The 18,166-nt window shown below is 37.8% G+C and overlaps 1 protein-coding gene across 3 annotated transcripts in view; it reads right to left on the minus strand.

Annotated features, from left to right (window-relative positions):
- DMXL2 (Dmx-like 2) overlaps window positions 1–18,166 on the minus strand; it is a 178,277-nt gene that overhangs the window by 22,360 nt on the left and 137,751 nt on the right. For all 3 annotated transcript variants that reach the window (XM_011928618.1, XM_011928620.1, XM_011928619.1), the window contains 7 exons: window positions 15,887–16,151; window positions 10,418–11,499; window positions 9,821–10,012; window positions 8,142–8,218; window positions 6,468–6,595; window positions 4,162–4,410; window positions 1,057–1,235 (listed from right to left, as the gene is read on the minus strand). In XM_011928618.1, the coding sequence (XP_011784008.1) occupies window positions 1,057–1,235; window positions 4,162–4,410; window positions 6,468–6,595; window positions 8,142–8,218; window positions 9,821–10,012; window positions 10,418–11,499; window positions 15,887–16,151 (2,172 nt within the window). The remainder of the gene's footprint in view (window positions 1–1,056; window positions 1,236–4,161; window positions 4,411–6,467; window positions 6,596–8,141; window positions 8,219–9,820; window positions 10,013–10,417; window positions 11,500–15,886; window positions 16,152–18,166) is intronic.

Below are 18,166 nucleotides of genomic sequence, written 5' to 3' on the forward strand. Positions count from 1 at the left end.
TCTCGATCTCCTGACCTCGTCATCCGCCCGTCTCGGCCTCCCAAAGTGCTGGGATTACAGGCTTGAGCCACCGCGCCCGGCCTCATCTCAGCCTTTCAAACAGCTAGGACTACAGGCACACACCACTGCACCTATGTTTTTAAATTTTTTTGGTAGAGACATGGTCTATGTTGCCCAGGCTGGTCTCAAACTCCTGGATGTAAGCATCCTTCTACCTTGGCCTCCCAAAGTGCTGAGGTTACAGGTATGAGCCACTGCACCTGGCGTCAAAGTCTTTAGATAACAAAACAAAGCTTCCAAACTCACATTGAAAGACTTTTTAAGGATCAGCTTCTTAGCATACAAAAAAACGGAATGGGATCAGCACCTCAATAACTCTGAGATCTAATAAAAATCTAAAAATGGGAAGAGGCATGACTCTGGAGATGTATTCCCTAATGTGTACGCACAGCAAGGTGACAACAGAGTTAACACATGTAAAGAGGGAAACATACCAACAGAAGGAGAATCATGAGCTCAAAAAAGCAAAGTGCAGAAAAGCAAACATTAGCATGCACCCACGATGGTATGAAATGGGGCTATACCAGATCTAGTCACCATGAGTATTCTGATCCCCTGAGAAGTTTCCTTTGCTCTGGGAAAACAGAGATGTACCATGTGGCCTCATCATGGCCTGATAAAACCCTCAAATGTCCATCCATCTCCTTCTATTCTAATCCCATGCTTACCAAGGTAGCCACTGATAATTAGAAGGCGGGTGCCTAGATGGTAGCTACAAGTATTCCAGTCACTAGAAAAAGATAGTGCTGATTATATAATAACCTGACTTCTGATTTATACCCAACTCCCATGTGATTTTAATTTGTCTCCTACATCATCAAGTAACTGATCATCCTTAAATTTACTATGACTATTCAGTTTCTGGACTTAATAAATGTCTAAACTATGGTGATTCAATCCAAAAGCTACCCCATCATTCCTATGTGAGACACATGCAAGAGTTAATAAAATAGATGATACAATTATCTTATAGCTTGCATTCCTCACACTCCTTACCTTTGCAACAAAATAATCCCACATACTAAGTTCAGGAGGAATAAATTTTTCTTTGTAAGATGGTCTTTCTGCAGGCACCGGTGGTGGGGTAGCATCTTTTACAGGCCTTCCAGGGACAAGCATTCGCATGTTAAATCTCCGACGGTGTTTATCTATGTCTTCAGAAAGGACAGGAGGTGCTAAATGAAGATAGAAGGAAAAAAAATCTAGCATTCATTTTCCATTGTTAATTGATAGAGTTAAGCTTTCTTTTTATCCTACTCTTGCCATGTTTTGGTCTAGACTAAATTACTTATTCCTGTGCTTCTAAACTTTTCTAGTTACTGAATCAGCTTTCCAGCAGTCAAGGCAGAGATGCAGATGGAGATAAAGCACTAAAGCATATCTTGCCATGTGCTCCATAAAATAAGGATTAAAGTAATTCTATATAAAATATACTAAATAAGTGGTATATTCAATAAATATTAAAGTGAGTGATTGACTGATTACCCCTATGAGGTTCAAGAAAGATTCACTGAATATGTAGAATTTAATAGTGTGCCTTAAAAGAAGGGCGGAAGTTCAATGGGAAAATGGAAAAGGGCAACATAAACAAATAATCAAAGAAAGTTTGGGTAAATGAGGAGTCAATTATTTTTGGTAGACAGGAGTTATGGAGGGAAGTAACATCGACAACAAAGTCTAGAGTTAGGTTAGGACAAGTCTGTGGCTATGGAGCTGGGAACTTGTGTTTTGGGCAATTCTCACTAACACTTCTTAAGCTTTAGTCACACAATGAAGTATGGCTTGTCTGATCAATTAGAGAGAAGATGGAAGATGACATAAGAACGGCCTGCACTAATATGGTGGGTGGTAAAAAGTAGAAGGGTTGTATATGAGTGATACACAAAAGAAATAGCAAAAGGATTCAGGAATTGGATATGAGAGGGCGAGAAAGTAGAAGTCAACCTGCTCCTCTCCTAAACCTCCCCATCACAGAAAATAATTTTATCTCAACTCTTCTTTCTTCCCTACCCCACACACAATTCATCAACAAATCATTGGCTCTAACCTCAAACTATATCCAGAATATGATCACTTTTCACTCTGACCATAACTAACACCCTAGGATAAACCACTATTATTTCTTTTTAATTGAGGCAAAATTTACATAACATAAAATTAACAATTTTAACGTGTACAATTCAGTGACATTTAGTACATTTAACATGTCATGCAACCACCTCTATCTAGTTCCAAAGCATTCTCCTCACCTCAAAAGGAAACCCTATATCCAATAAGCAGTCACTCCTTATTTCTCCCTCCCACTAGCCCATGGCAACCACAATCTACTTTCTGTCTCTATGGATTTACCTATTCTGGATATTTCATATAAATGGAACCAGACAATATGAGACTTTTTGTGTCTGGCTTCTTTGGCTTAGCCTATTTTTGAAGTTCATACAGATTATAGTATGCATTAGTACTTCAATCCTTTTATAGCTGAGTAACACTCCACTGCACGTATACACCATACATACTTTGTTGATCCTGTCATCCTTGATGGTAACCCACAATTATCTTTTAAGTGGACTAGCCTCCCTACTACCAGGCTCCCTACTCTTATTTATGTTACCCAGTCTCTTCTCCACAAAGCAGCTAGAGCAGTTCTTTTGAAAAGCTGAATCAGATTATGTCACTCCTTTCTTTCTTTAGAACAACTAACACTTTTACCATGACCCTAAAGGACCTTACTCCCGCTACTTTTCTATTCTCATCTTCTACAACACTCCCCCTCTTCACGAGAGCCATGATGGTCCCTGGGTAGTTCTTGGAAAAGGCCAAACTCAATTCTACCTCGGAACCTTTGCATTCATCTGCCTGGAGTGCTCTGATCTCAGATATCCACATGGTGTGACTCCTAACTTCCTTACAGCTCTGCTCAAATACTATCTCATCAGAAACATGTCTTCCAACCCCCTTAACTAAACTGGTCCATTCCCATTCCCTCATCACTCTCTTTCCACTTACTCCATTTTTATCACAGTTCTTATCATACCTGAAATATCATTTGTTAATTGCCTGATAGGTGTTAAGTGAATAAATTAATGCAAATATAAATATGTACTGGCAGATTTTAAGCATGGATGATTTGATGGATAAATTACCACGAACAAAAAATCAGAAAACTCAGGCAGAGAAATTTTGAGGAAAAACTTTTAAGTTTAAAGTGGACTATAACCAAGCAGCAAGAAAGAGATTCAGAGGTATCCACATTTAATGGGAATGGAAACAGTGGGAGTTGATGAGATCATCTCCCTTACAATGACTTACACAGGAACCTATTTATTTAACTCAATCACAGACAATGAAGACAGAGGTTAGTGTCATTTAAACTTGTGTGCCACTGATTCCTCATCTGTAATATGTCCATTTCTAAGGATGAATTAAGATGATTTCTATATATGAGCATCAAGACAGAAATCTTTCCTGTGGCATCAGTCTATACCTCACCATATCCTACCATCTTCAAAAGTGGGATGAAAAATATATTCTGGTCCATGAGGGAAGAAAAAACACACAAGGAAAATGGAATAATACTATCACACTGAAGACTAAGGGAACATATTTTAGAGAATAAAAATAAAATGGAATTTTAAAACCATGTGTATGATTGGAATGGCTATCTTGCACATGACCATACACTTAATCTGAAGCCAACTACGCTGGTATGCGCTAAAGATTTTGAACACTTATTTAAATTTTCTTTCTGTAATTAAGAACTATCCTTTTTGTTTTTGTTTTCATTTTATTTTCTTAGGAACTATCCTTTTTGTATGACTTTGTTCCTTAATATTGTTTCTGTATTTACCTTTACCTTTCCTCTATTTTTAATCTTCTTCAAACATGTCCTGCTTTATCAACCTCAAAAACGTTATTTCTATAAAAATAAAAGTAACAAACTATATTTTTATTATATCATGGGTTTATTTGCTGTCATAACAAGAGTGGTTATGCTTTAAGCATCGCTTATTTTCAAAGTGAAATTTCTTAAAACATTAAAAAAATTTTAACATTCAAAATGATTAACATTTACCTCCATTACTGGTATCAAACTTATCTTACCTGAAATATTTTCTGATTGTCTTCGAGGTTTCACAACAAGTTTTACACCACCTCCAAAAACAGCAGCCCACATTCGATTATTTAATGGGTGGGCTGCAAGCCGAAATAATTCATTGGAGGAATTTGTGGCAAGAGCATGTATTAATAAACTTAAGTAAACAGCAACAACAGCTTCACATAACAAAATGTTCAGTTTTGGCTGGTCTTCATCTTGGGCTGAACTCAAGAGATTAATAAGTGAGCTCACACCTATAAGGGAATATAAAATCATAAGAAGTATGTCAGGATGAAGAACCAGAAGGAAAAAAACATCCAAATTTACAACTTATCCAAAATTATGCATTTATATTTTACAAAATATTTCCATAATTTGAGCAATAAAATAAATAATGATAGGAATGGATTATAGCCTATAAAATAAAATCATCCATTTGTCTACAATGATACAATAAATGAGTAGATGAACAAAAGGTGAGAAGGGGAAGCTCTTTCTTACAGTAGAATTTCAACTAATACATAAAATGAGTGATAGCGGTAGAAAATCACCATCTAGTAACCCCACAGTAATATGACTGAGGCAAACATCATCACTAGATGCTAAAATTAGCAAGTGAAAGTATAATATTTTACACAGTCTCAAACACTTCACAAGATACTGATTAATTACAAAGGGAAAAAAAGTAACTTTACAATGGAGAAACTTGGCAGAAACCACCTTACCAAGTGATCAAAGTTAATAGCAGTTGGGGCCAAATGACATCATATGCCTCTTATACCTCCTACTGAGAAAGGCACATCTTTTTTGTGGTATCCCTGACAAAAAATACGTAACTTGAATCCAACATTAAGAAAAAAATCAGGGCTGGGCATGGTGGCTCACACCTTTAATCCCAGCACTTTGGGAGGCTGAGGCAGGTGTATCACCTGAGGACAGGAGTTCGAGACCAGCCTGACCAATATGGTGAAACCCCATCTTTACTAAAAATACAAAATAATTAGCTGGGCGTGATGGCAGGTGCCTGTAGTCCCAGCTACTCAGGAGGCTGACACAGGAGAATTGTTTGAACCCAGGAGGCCAGAGGTTGCAGTGAGCCGAGATCGCACCACTGTACTCCAGCCTGGGCGACAGAGCAAGATTCTGTCTCAAAAAAAAAAAAAAAAAACAGAAAGAAAGGAAGGGAAAGGAGAGGGGGAAGGAAAGGGGGAAGGGAAGGGGAAGGGGAAGGGGGAAGGGGAAGGGGAAGGGGAGGAAAGGAAAAGAGAAAACATCAGAAATGCCCAAATTGAGAGACACTTTAAAAAGATAACCTGCTGGTACTCTTCAAAAGTGTCAAAGTTGTGAAAGAGAAAGAAGGAAGACTTTACTCCATATCAGAGGAGACTAATGAGACATGACAACTAAATGTTACATATGGGCCCCAAAAAGCACATTAGTGGGACAACTGGCAAAATTCAAAAAAGCTCTGTAGATTACAGAACATAAATGCTAAATTTGGTAATTATGTGAGAAGGTCTGTTTATAGGAAACACACATTGAAATGTTTAGGTGGAAAAGGACACCAGGTCTGCAACTTACTCTCAATTTTTTTTTAAAAAAATACACTTAGATACACAAACGTAGCAAGTGAGTGAGAGAGAAGAAATGAATGATAAAGCAAGCATGGTAAAATGTTAACATTTGAGGAATCTGGGTGAAATTTAGTATTATGTTTGCAATTTTTTGCAAGTCTGAAATTATTTTGAAATAAGAGGTTAAAATGAAAACAATGTGTTTCTATAAGGCAATGGTTAAAGTAATCTGAAATATACACTTAAGGTATTGAAGAGAGCAGAGAAGTTTTGAAATAACTGAGGTAGAAAATGAGAAAGAGAGCCAACCAGAAAAAAAGGACTGTCAGACTGCATGATATATGTACCATAGAATAGTCACTCCTACCCCAGTACATAAATTTACACGCCCAAGAACAACTATATTTTCTCTGGTATGTCTGTGATTTTCTAAGACTCTAATTCAAAATTTCTAAGAAAGATAATGTGCTCCATCCTTATGAAGGATGTTAAGACATTGCTTTTTTACGTTGCTTAACATAGCTGGTTTTATGGAGCCTTAACTTCCTGAGTCTTCAGACAATACTGCAGTACTTCATAGTTCCTAATCCTTAGCAGAAAAACATCATCAAAAAACAAAGAAAGCAAGAAACCACTCACTAAATCCAGCAACAAGCAGGAAACTGGTCAGTAGACTTTTAAGAAGAAATTGCCAAATAGAAGATTTTTTTTTTTTTTTAAATCACTTAAATTCTCACCAGGCCACTGAGCAGGAGATGAATTTGGTGTTGCGTGTTCTTCAATGCTTTCTGTCCTTAGTCTTCTACGATCACTCAAAAGAAGTCCTTGATAAGCCATTCCTGTAAACTGATTTCCTTCTGTTTGACTGCCAGAACAAATAGGTTCAGTTATTTATCATTGTAAGAGAGGTAATAAAAAACTGCACTTTATGCACATCATCTATTTTAGACGGCTACTTTAAGAAACAAAAATTCTTAAAATGCATTCACTGTTCTAATAAAAATTTATTTTAGAAAATTATTGAAATTAGTTACAAATGCTTATTTTTTTTTAAACAAAATAACAAATTTTACTATGTTGGGCAGATGACATTTATTCCTTTAGAATTTTCTCCAGATGCCACTTTAATACTTTAAAATCTTTTCTATTTCCACTAATTTTTATTTTGTGTTTTTACAAAGTCTGAGGTAAGGGGACTACTGTTGGTACTAGGATATAGTAGGCAGAAAGTTTCAGGGTATTAGTGGGTTGCATTTCTTTTCTCAAAAGTTGTGCAAGCTTAACTCCAAATTAAAATATGAACTAAAACTTGGAGAATCATATTTTAGAAATGCCTAAACCTGAAACTAAATGTCCCTAAATACTGTTTAATAATATTTACTTCCCTATTAATTGCTATCTTTGTGAAGTTCGGGAAAATATAAAAGCAGAAAGTCAAGCTGAGTCTAGTAAATCATAGCCGACTAACTGGAAAATACATATTTAAAAACAATGTATTTGCATTTTCATTTGGTGCCATTTTAATGGTGACTGACATCAAACAAGTTATCTTTGATCATTTAGATGACAACAGTCAACTAAATCAACTTCTCTCCTTATTTACATTTCTAATCTTTCGAATTATTTAGACACAGCCTTAATTAGGTTACAATCAGAGTACAGGCCATTTTGATCGATAATTCTTTACTTGATACCAAAAGGTCCCACAAAAGGCTGCTACCATTACAAGAAAGAAAGCTAGACATATATTTAATATCAATTTAATGTCAATCTACTATTATAAACTTTTCATTTATTAATATAATTCATTTAAATCTAGGTTATCTTTCCAAGTGATTCAATTTCTTGCTACTTATATTGCTCTAGTCATTAAAATGCAAAGTACATACTAATGAAGGCAATTTTACATTAGGAAAAATTCAGTCTCTTTCTTCTAATTGATATCACTTCCAAAGACTTTTACATCATATGTAAATGGGTAGGTAAAAGTAATTTAAATAATTCCATTTTAGGAATGTACTTTTTCAGTTTTCAAAAGTATTTTTATTTCAATGGATAATTAGCTAAATAAATAGCTGCTAATCCAATACAAAAAGAAATTGTTTCTAAGGAAAAACAATTAGAAAATTTCATATTATAAGTTATTATGGACAGTAAACTCTTCTTTCTTCAAAACAAAAAAGATGGTAATGATGGTAATTTACATTTACTGTTTGTTACTTTATTTCTCTGTGACTACTAGGTGATAACTAAACAATTATTTTATTTCTGATTCTCTCTCATCTATTAAAATATCATGGCAGTCATATTTAGGGATTTTTCAGTCCCTAGGAAATAGAAACTTAATATAACTCTGGAACAGTTTAATTGTTTTTGCTGTATTAATACTATTTTGGGTGATTTTTTTTTACCTGTAGCTATGACTGTCACATAATGCTTGGTAAATTGATGCAGAAAGTGATGCTGCTAGTGAATGAAGTGTGTGCACCTAAAACCAAAACAGCCACAATTACATTTTGTACTAACATTTCTACACAACAGTAATATTTCAAAAATTAGAAAACATCCAGGAAACCTAGCAACATCATAAGTAAGACTGCATCCTAGATGAGACTACTAACTCTGCTTTAAATCTCCTAAAGTAACTCTCACCCACCGTTATACACATGCCACAACAAAGCTGATTGTTTCAGACACATTTTAATCAAACATTTACTTACTGTGAGCCTGCCGTTTACCAGGCCCTGAGCAAAGTGCTAATGTTTGTATTACAGGGATTTGTCCTAGCCTAACAACTAGCTTAAATAGTAATATTCAAAAAAAAGCAAAAGCAAAATAAGAATAGAATTTTCAGAGCTTTTATTTAAGCTTGCCTCATGAAATTCACCTTGTTGAAAATAAAGACTTGATCTTATCAATAAAAGTGAATTAAATCTTTTTAGTAAATGTATCAATCACTGTGTGAAACAGCTAATTTTCCAGAAAGTAAGTAATTTACCTGGTACTCATGAATTGAGGATAGTCTTAGAATTTTACATTTAGAAAGTTTTAAATTTCTCCATATAATTAAAAAAAAAAAAAACACCCTGAAATGGTATACTGAATCAATATTTTCAGACTCACAAAATCTTTAAATTTGAAGTGACCTTAGAAACAGTTTCATATGTTATACAGATAACTCTTTGAAAGCCTTACCCAAATTTCTAGGAACCAGAAATGTTTACTTTGAATTCATATGCTTTTTATGCCTTTTCTGCATGTTCCTATTCACCTAACAAATGCTTTAAATAATCTCTGCTAAAATACTAATATAGGTTAATTCATACTGTGGATGAGAAGTCCCTAATTGGTTATGACCAAGCCTTTAGAAGAATGTACTGCCAGAGATTAAATGTGCTTGTCAAACAAAACAAATAAAAAATAAGAAAACAGGGGATCTGAATTATGCATCAGCCACTAGAACTGGAAAAAGCATAGCACAAATGCACTTAGACTGGGACAGTGGAAGTCTGATCAGCTCCCAGATCCTGCCAAGCTCCCTAGTGTTTCTTGGACTGTATCAGTTTTTAAGATCTTGGCACGGGGTATTAATATAGTTTGCGATAGTAACTGCCGAAACTCTGATTACCTCTAACTATTGCCTCCAATAAACACAACCACCAAGGAAACAGTAATAAGGACACTCTCTCTGGGACCATTTGTGACCAATCACGGTTCCCTCCCAGATACTCCCCAACTTGTATTTTCATAATATCTTGGCGTATAAACAAATAATCATAAATATTTCCAACTTCATGGTTCATTTAAGGGGAATGGAGGATCTACAGGGATATTAAGTGGCAAGAATGCTGTCAAGAAAATTAGTTTTATTGTTTGTCTGTCTTAAAGGAAGACAATAATTTTTCCAGAAGTAAGAACACTTGCTTTTAAATTACATTCATCGGACAAATAGTCTTGAACTGATCAGGAGTGAGAAAGGTAGCACATAAGAGCACACTAAAATATTTCCTCTAAGTTCAAATTAAGACAGGTATAACATATTTACCTTCTCAGTGTGTATAATATCAAATGATCATAAACTTTACATTACCTTCACATCTTCAATACTGGGATGAGGTGGTGTTTTCATCTGAACAATAGTATAAAGTATATCATGGATGTGATTATTTAAGTACAATACAGGATTAGCTATGACTGTTTTTGTTGACGCAATACTTGCTGAAAGCAGAGGTAGGGTGGTAGGCAGTGGTAGTGGAGACTGGAGCTGCTTTACTGTAGTTTCCTGTGGGTGATAGTGAATTATTTGTTTCAAAGTAGTTAAAAAAAATTTCATCAGTTATCTGATAGAATACTGGTGATAAACATTGTGTAAAGGCAGTATGTTCGATCACTAATTTTACACAAATTTATTGAGTACCCAGTATGTACCAGGTACTATGCTAGATGTAGATGGTATATAAAGAGAAATACGACACAAGAATACTCTCAAGCTTTTAAGCCTACTCCTTATTATCAAAACTTCAGTCTAAGACCACATAGAGTATAAATATCTGCCTCCTATAAAGAAAGGAGCTGATCATATTTAGATTAACTAGTAAAAAGTAGTAAAAGAGCTTTATAGCTATAACTGCAAGAGCTACTGAAATTATTGAAGTAACCAAGATTGAAAAAAAAGTGATATTCACACCTGTTGTGATTCTTGTAGCAAAAATTTGAGTTCCATCCTTACTGAAGCCAGACCACCACCTTGGGCCCCATGAAGGCTACAGTAGCTGAGAAACACTCTCAGGAGATCTTGGTTTTTCTGCAACCATGACTTTCGTCTTTCTGCATGCTCTCGTTTGGCCTGCAATCTTCTTCTTTCTATTTGATGGCGCTCATAGGAACCAATATCTGGTTTATCTACCATTTCTTCCTGATCCAGTAGATCACTCTCTACTTTGGAATATGTCTTACTGGAATATTCTTTAATAACTGATTCATGATTACATATTTCATGCAAAGCAGCAATTTCCTTTTCAAGCCAGTTATAGAGTTGAAATCTGAGTTTCCCTCCATCTACTTCATAACCTGTAGCCAATGTTCTTAATTCAGTCATAAGGATCTTTAAACAAGCTCTGAATTTTAGTTGCTCAGCAATCACATCAACTTCAGTATCACCTTCAGGACCATCCTCTTCCTGAGGTGTTAATAACATGGTAGGGTCTGAGGCCTTCTGATCTGATTGTTTATCTTTTTCCCTGGCATCTGTACTTTTCATCACTAAACCAACAGCATCTTCTTCCTCTTCATCTAAGGCACTGTCGTGATCTTCACCCCAATCAAGATTAAGAGGTTCCTCATCAACTTTTACTACTGGCTGACTCCAGTCATACTGTGATGAAGTTACATTTGACCAATCAATACCAGAACTTCCACTGCCATCACTCAGAGCTCTTGATTGTGAAGGTACATCATCTATCTTGTGAGAAATGAAGTCAGGCTGATCTTTTTTTGCAGATAAGGCAGATGTTTTGGTTACTTTTGGAATTTTGGAGAGTACCTCCAAGGCTAAAACAGGGCATCCAACTTTAAAATGAGCATTTGCAGTGGTAAAGAATAATTTTCTTTCTATGAGGTTAATTTTATCAACAAAGTTCTTCTCAGTTTTGAGACCTAAGGTTGCCAAAGTTCCTTCAGGGGAGGCAAGATTTCTTCGAATGAGCAAAGGATGAGTTCGAAGGTAGTTATAAAAACTAAATGCCACTGGGTTACAAGACTTGATGATAACTAATGGAAATCAAAGAGATAAAATCACAAAGCATTATGTTAATATGTATTTACATTACAAAACAATAAAATACGTCAGCATTTCTTCAAAAAAACAACATGTAAATATTAACCTACGATAGGTTAAACTATGGCACATACAATCATTAAAACTGTACAGCTGAAATAAAAAGAATTTCCCAATATGCTATGGAGTGATTCCTATCACTATAGAGTGATGTCCAGGATACACTAAGAAAAAGAAGATGCAGAAAGTACATGTAGTAACCACCTTTTATCTATATAAGACAGCGAAGAGGAAATACAAATACACACCCATGCATATTGGCTTATCTTTTTTAAATGGAAGACAAACACAAAAAAAATTGTAATTGATTCCTTAAAAGGGGAGAGCAAAACAGAGAAAAAAAGCTAGATTCCTCTGAAAATACATTGGTTTTATATATTTTATTTCAACACCATGTCAACATTTTACACAATTTTAAAATAAAATCAAATCTAAACCACAATTCACAAAAGGCAAAATTAAACAAATCAATCTATTGAGTTGGGAGCATAATCACACAGAGATGAAATCTAAAAAGTGAGTTAAAAACAAGTAATTTAACTGTACATCCTTAGCAGAATGTACCATAAAACCAAAAAAATCTGCAAAAAAGCTTAAATTATGCTCAGAATCATGTTATTATAAAAATATCTGTATTATTATTCTGAAACTTATACACACACAGATAGCAAATAACTACATTCATGCCATGAGAATTCAAGCATTTCATTATAAGACACAAACTTGACATCTAAGAAGAAAGAACCCTATAATCTCTATGTGCATGAGAAATATCAGGGTAAAACTAAATTCTTAAGGAAAAAAAACTTCCTAATTCCATTCATTGCAATAGTATAGAAATTATGACAAGATTAGTACCAATGAGGATCCCAGTGCCCAAACTATAGTTTCTAAATATTATTCCCCACTAAAAGGAAGCAGAATGCTTTGGAGGAAAGGTCATTTCCAGGTCTGGAGCAGGAAATGTACAAGATGAGCCTGAAACATTCTGTAATACCAGAAAGCAAGAAAACTATCAAGAAATAATGCCAGAAGAATTCAGAAACCTGAAGAAGCTCCATTTGTGAACGACAGAACAATCTGAGCATCCATAAAAACAAACCAAGAGAATGATGTCAGCAAGATGGCTGACTAGACACACCTGGCATTCATCCTCCGAAAAGAAAGGACCAAGGCAATGAATAAACAGCTAAGATTTGACTGGAGTGTCAAAGGGAGAGCACTAGAGTGCAGCAGGGGAGTGGAGATGCACCTGTGGTGACTGCAAGTCTAGGACAGCAGTGTGGAGGTACCCAGCCTCTGCAGCCCTATCTCCCCTACCCAGACTGGATCTGCCCACAGTCAGGAAGAACTTCTCATTGCAGAGGGGAAAAGGTAAACAGAAGATCCCCACCAGCCCTCATGGCCACCACAAACATCTACAGTCCTTACAATAGAAGAATCCCACAGTACTTGCAAACCCTGTGTCCAGTTTGGAGAGATGTCAGAAATTCATGCAACAGCATTGCCCCAGATTAGGAGCATAAGGTGTGTGCCCTCCACCTACCACCAGTGAGCCAAGCTGTTGCAGCAAAGTACTATCTTGAGACCAGTCACTTCTGGCATGCGCACTGCTCTGGGGGCCAGGAGTCACTGTACCTCTCCAACACTGGGGCCCCATCTTCATTCCAAGCCCACATGGGCAGCTGAATGCTACAATCCCAGCTATGCAGAGCCTAGGTCCACGACTGGCTATGACTTTGGTCCTGCATGGCAGGGAAATCAACCCCTACCATCATGCTTTTAGTCAGAGAAACAATCTGGCAGTCTTGCCCAGGGTGAACCTGCCCTTGAGCCAGCCAAACCATTACATACATACCCTCCCCCAAATGAGAGAGGTCCCCAGGCCTATGAGCAGCTGATATGCCCCTGGGCCGGCAAAGAAGCTACATGCCCACACTCAGGACCTCAGAAACAGCCTGCAGCACCCCTGCTCCCTGAACTCAGAGTTCTGGCCTGCCAAAGGCCCTGCACCTGAGAAACAGTCCTTCAGGCCGCCCCTGGCAGCACACCACCAGGCCAGCCAAGCAGCCAAGAGCCCATTTCCACGGCCCTGTGGGCTATCCCTGGTGGACACATCCCAGCCTGGTCAAACAGCCCTGCAGACTGCCCCCAGTGTGCACACTCCTTAGCCATTTGAACAGCCTTGCACCAGCCTCAGACCGGAGAAACAGCGCCATAGGCCCCTAGCAGAAATGCCCCCATGCCAGCTGAGCACCCTTATGCCCACACCTCAGGCCTGAGGAGCAGCCTCACTGCCACCCCAGCCAACACAGTCCCAGAACAGCTGAGCAGCCCTGCACCTGCATCACAGGTATACAAATAACCCATGGGCAACACCCTGCAGAAACACCCCCAGGCCAGCTGAGCAGCCATGCAGTCGTGTCATAGGCCTGAGAAACAGCCTTGTCCCCTCCCCCAGCAGACAAAACCCCAAGCCAGCTGAGTAGCCATGAGCCCACATATGAGGCCTGGAAACAGACCTGCAGGCTGCTTCTGGCAGGCACACCTCCAGGCTGGCCAGGTGACCATGTACCCACACTCCTGGCCAGAGTAACAGACCTGTGGCCCCAATCCCAGCCAACCAGACCCTAAGCTGGCTGACCCATTGTGTGCACATATGCACCCCGACCTGACAAACTGCCCAGCAAGCCCATCCTGGCAAAGCTACATGACCATCACCGCAAACTCAGCCTAGGCAACTGAGAGGACTGCAAATGCCACTAATGTGGATTACAGCTGAAGAAGCTACATGGAGACTACACTACTGTATCCATCTAACCAATGCACTCCACCAAACCAACACCTGAGGATCTATTCATAATTACAAGTCTTTCCCTATAAACCCTACTCCATAAAATTAGAAGAGGCAACTTTTTCCACCAGATGCATAGGATCAATGTAGAAACACACCAACGATGAGAAAGCAAGGAACTATGACACCAAAGGAAAAGAATGGAAAGGAAAATACTAATTCTAAAGTAGTAGACTCCAGTCATAAGGAAACATATGAAATACCAGAAAAATAATTAAGGAAATCATAGTCTTAAGGAAACTCATTCAGATACAAAAGAATACAGATACACAACTAAAAGAAATCAGGAAAAGAATTCATGATGTGAATTTGAAATTCACCAAAAAGAAAGGTATCATACAAAAGAACCAAACAGAAATACTAGAGGTAAAAAATTCAATGAATGAAATAAAAAATATAATCAAGAGCTTCAACAACACACTAGACCAAGCAGAAGAAAGAATTTCTGAACTTGAAGACAGGTCTTTTGAAATAACTCAGTCAGACCAAAAAAAAAAAAGAAGGAAGGAGGAGGATGAGGAGGAACAGGAAAAAAAATAATGAAGAACACCTACAGGATTTATGGGATACCATTAAGTAAACAAATATTCGTATTATGGGCATTCCAGAAGAAGAAGAAAAAGGAAAAGGTGAGGAAAACATATTTAATAAAGTAACAGCCCAAAATTCCCAAGTCTTGGGAAAGAGATAGGCATCTAGGTCCAGGGTACTCAAATAATCCCAGATAGATTCAACCTAAAAAGATCCTCTCCAAGGCACATGGTCAAGTTGTCAAAAGTCAAAGACAAGGATCTCCTCATTTTTATTCCCAAAAGACAGTCAGTGACCAATGACCAGTATTTCATTTCTTATGATTTGTTTCAGGAAACAACCAAAGGAAATGGAGGAGGTAGATACAATATGTGTGCACATTCAGGTGCATGTCTACAACATATATATATCAAATGCAACAAGAACCACACTGCTGTGCATCTTACTTTTTCCACTTAAAAATACAGCACATATTAACACATCTATTTACCTCAATTTTTAATGACACACTGATTCTATATGTGGATATATTAAAATGTATTTAACTATTCTACTGACAAAAACTTAAAATGTTCCATTCCTTTCAAATTATTGTAAACAATGCTGAAAAATATCCTTTAAGTGCTTGTAATATCTAAATTATTTAGGACAACAAGGAAAAAAGAAAATTTACCACAGAAGCATAAAGTTTTTGTATGCTTGTTAAATATATATGTAATTTAGAATAGGATGGTAATCTTATCTAATCCTTTAGCCACACAAGAAATTTAATAATTTCTTATCTAATCCTTTAGCCACACAAGAAAATTTAATAATAAATTCTCAAAGTTGAAAAGCAAATCTGGTAATGATTTTTCTTAATCTAAGTGAACATTAGTTCAGAAAGTGTCTCTTCCTTTAAAAAACAAAATAAAGAAATCCACAAAATGTCCTACCTTGATGTTCATCATCCTCCTTTGGTGTTTGTTCCAGTAATGTGTCCAAGGCTCGGGTGTAATCTTTCATTACCCAATAGGCAAGACTACGCAGGAAAGGATCAGGATGTAATCTTTTGCAACTGAATCCTGAGCCATCCTTTTGGCAACCCAAAATCTTCTGATTTAGGATGGATATATAAGTGGATGAAGTCTCAAATTCAGATTCATATAAACGGGCAATAACCATGGCTAGCTGAATATCTTCCATTTTTTCAAGACATACCTGAAAATTTAAATTTTAATACTTATCTTACTTAATGATAATTAGAGAGATGGGTATCCCATCAATACCCTGAAATTATCTACCATTTATATTCTCATGGTGGGGGAAGGGACAGTGAAGGGTAGTTAAATGATTGATAGGAGATTAAGGAATAGCAAAAAGAGTAACAGGTTGGAACTTAGTAGCTTCCAAACTAGACAGATCATTTATAAAATAAGCATGAAACAAAGTCTATTAATATCATCTCAGACTTAGATCAATTTAAATAATATTCATTTCTAATACTACAAACGACACTAGAATTTATATACCACTCCCTCTTAATTTCCAAATATATTTCTGCATAAAGATAATTATTACTATCTGCCTCATATTTAAATAGTAAATAACTTATGAAATAGAGCCACATGTTCTATTCATAGTCTCTGGGAGCCTATATGCTAACGCAACTACCAGTTGTGAGCATTTGAGGTCATTCAGGTAATATGAGCATCTCGCAGTCAACACTTGTCTTTGCTTGAATATCTTCTAAGCTAAACTTCCAATTTTAAAATCTTAAGTATTGATAACCGGCATCCAAGATGGCTGAATAGGAACAGCTCCAGCCTCCAGCTCCCAGCGTGAGTGACACAGAAGATGGGTGATTTCTGCATTTTCAACTGAGGTACCGGGCTCATCTCACTGGGGCGTGTGGGACAGGTGGTGCTGGTCCGCAGGTGCAGCCCGACCAGAGAGAGCTGAAGCAGGGCGAGGCATCACCTCACCTGGGAAGTGCAAGGGGGAAGGGAACTCCTTTTCCTAGCCAAAGGAAATTGAGACACACAACACCTGGAAAATCAGGTAACTCCCACCCTAATACTGCGCTTTACCAAGGGTCTTAGCAAACGGCACACCAGGAGATTATATCCCACACCTGGCCCAGAGGGTCCCATGCCCACGGAGCCTCCCTCATTGCTAGCACAGCAGTCTGAGATCTAACTGCAAGGTGGCAGCGAGGCTGGGGGAGGGGCGCCCGCCATTGCTGAGGCTTTAGTAGGTAAACAAAGCCACCAGGAAGCTCGAATTGGGTGGAGCCCACCACAGCTCAAGGAGGCTGGCCTGCCTCTGTAGATTCCTCCTTTGGGGACAGGGCATAGCTAAACAAAAAGCAGCAGAAACCTCCGCAGAGGTAAATGCCCCTGTCTGACATCTTTGAAGACAGCAGTGGATCTCCCAGCATGGAGGCTGAGATCTGGAAACGGACAGACTGCCTGCTCAAGTGGGTCCCTGACCCCCGAGTAGCCTAACTGGGAGACATCCCCCACTAGGTGCAGACGACACTTCACACCTCACACGGTGGGGTACACCCCTGAGATGTAGCTTCCAGAACAAGAATCAGACAGCAACACTTGCTGTTCAGCAATACTCTATCTTCTGCAGCCTCCGCTGCTGATACCCAGGCAAACAGGGTCTGGAGTGAACCTCAAGCCAACTCCAACAGACCTACAGCTGGGGGTCCTGTTAGAAGTAGAACAAACAGAAAGGACACCCCACTAAAACCCCATCAGTACATCACTATCATCAAAGACCAAAGGCAGATAAAAGCACAAAGATGGGGGAAAAGCAGTGCAGAAAAGCTGGAAATTCAAAAAATCAAAGCGTATCTCCCCCTCCAAAGGAACGCAGCTCATCGCCAGCACAGGAACAAAGCTGGACGAAGAATGACTTTGATGAGTTGAGAGAAGAAGGCTTCAATCGATCAAACTTCTCAGAGCTAAAGAAGGAACTACGTAACCAGCGCAAAGAAACTAAAAACCTTGAAAAAAGAATGGATGAATGGATAACTAGAATGATCAATGCAGAGAAGACCTTAAAAGAACTGATAGAGATGAAAGCCATAACATGAGAACTATGTGACAAATGCACAAGCTTCAGTAACCGACTCGATCAACTGGAAGAAAGAGTATCAGCAATTGAAGATCAAATGAATGAAATGAAGCAAGAAGAGAAGTGTAGAGAAAAAAGAGTAAAAAGAA

This window comes from Colobus angolensis, unplaced genomic scaffold (genome assembly GCF_000951035.1).
Source record: "Colobus angolensis palliatus isolate OR3802 unplaced genomic scaffold, Cang.pa_1.0 Scaffold78, whole genome shotgun sequence".
Classification (NCBI taxonomy): Eukaryota; Metazoa; Chordata; class Mammalia; order Primates; family Cercopithecidae; genus Colobus; species Colobus angolensis.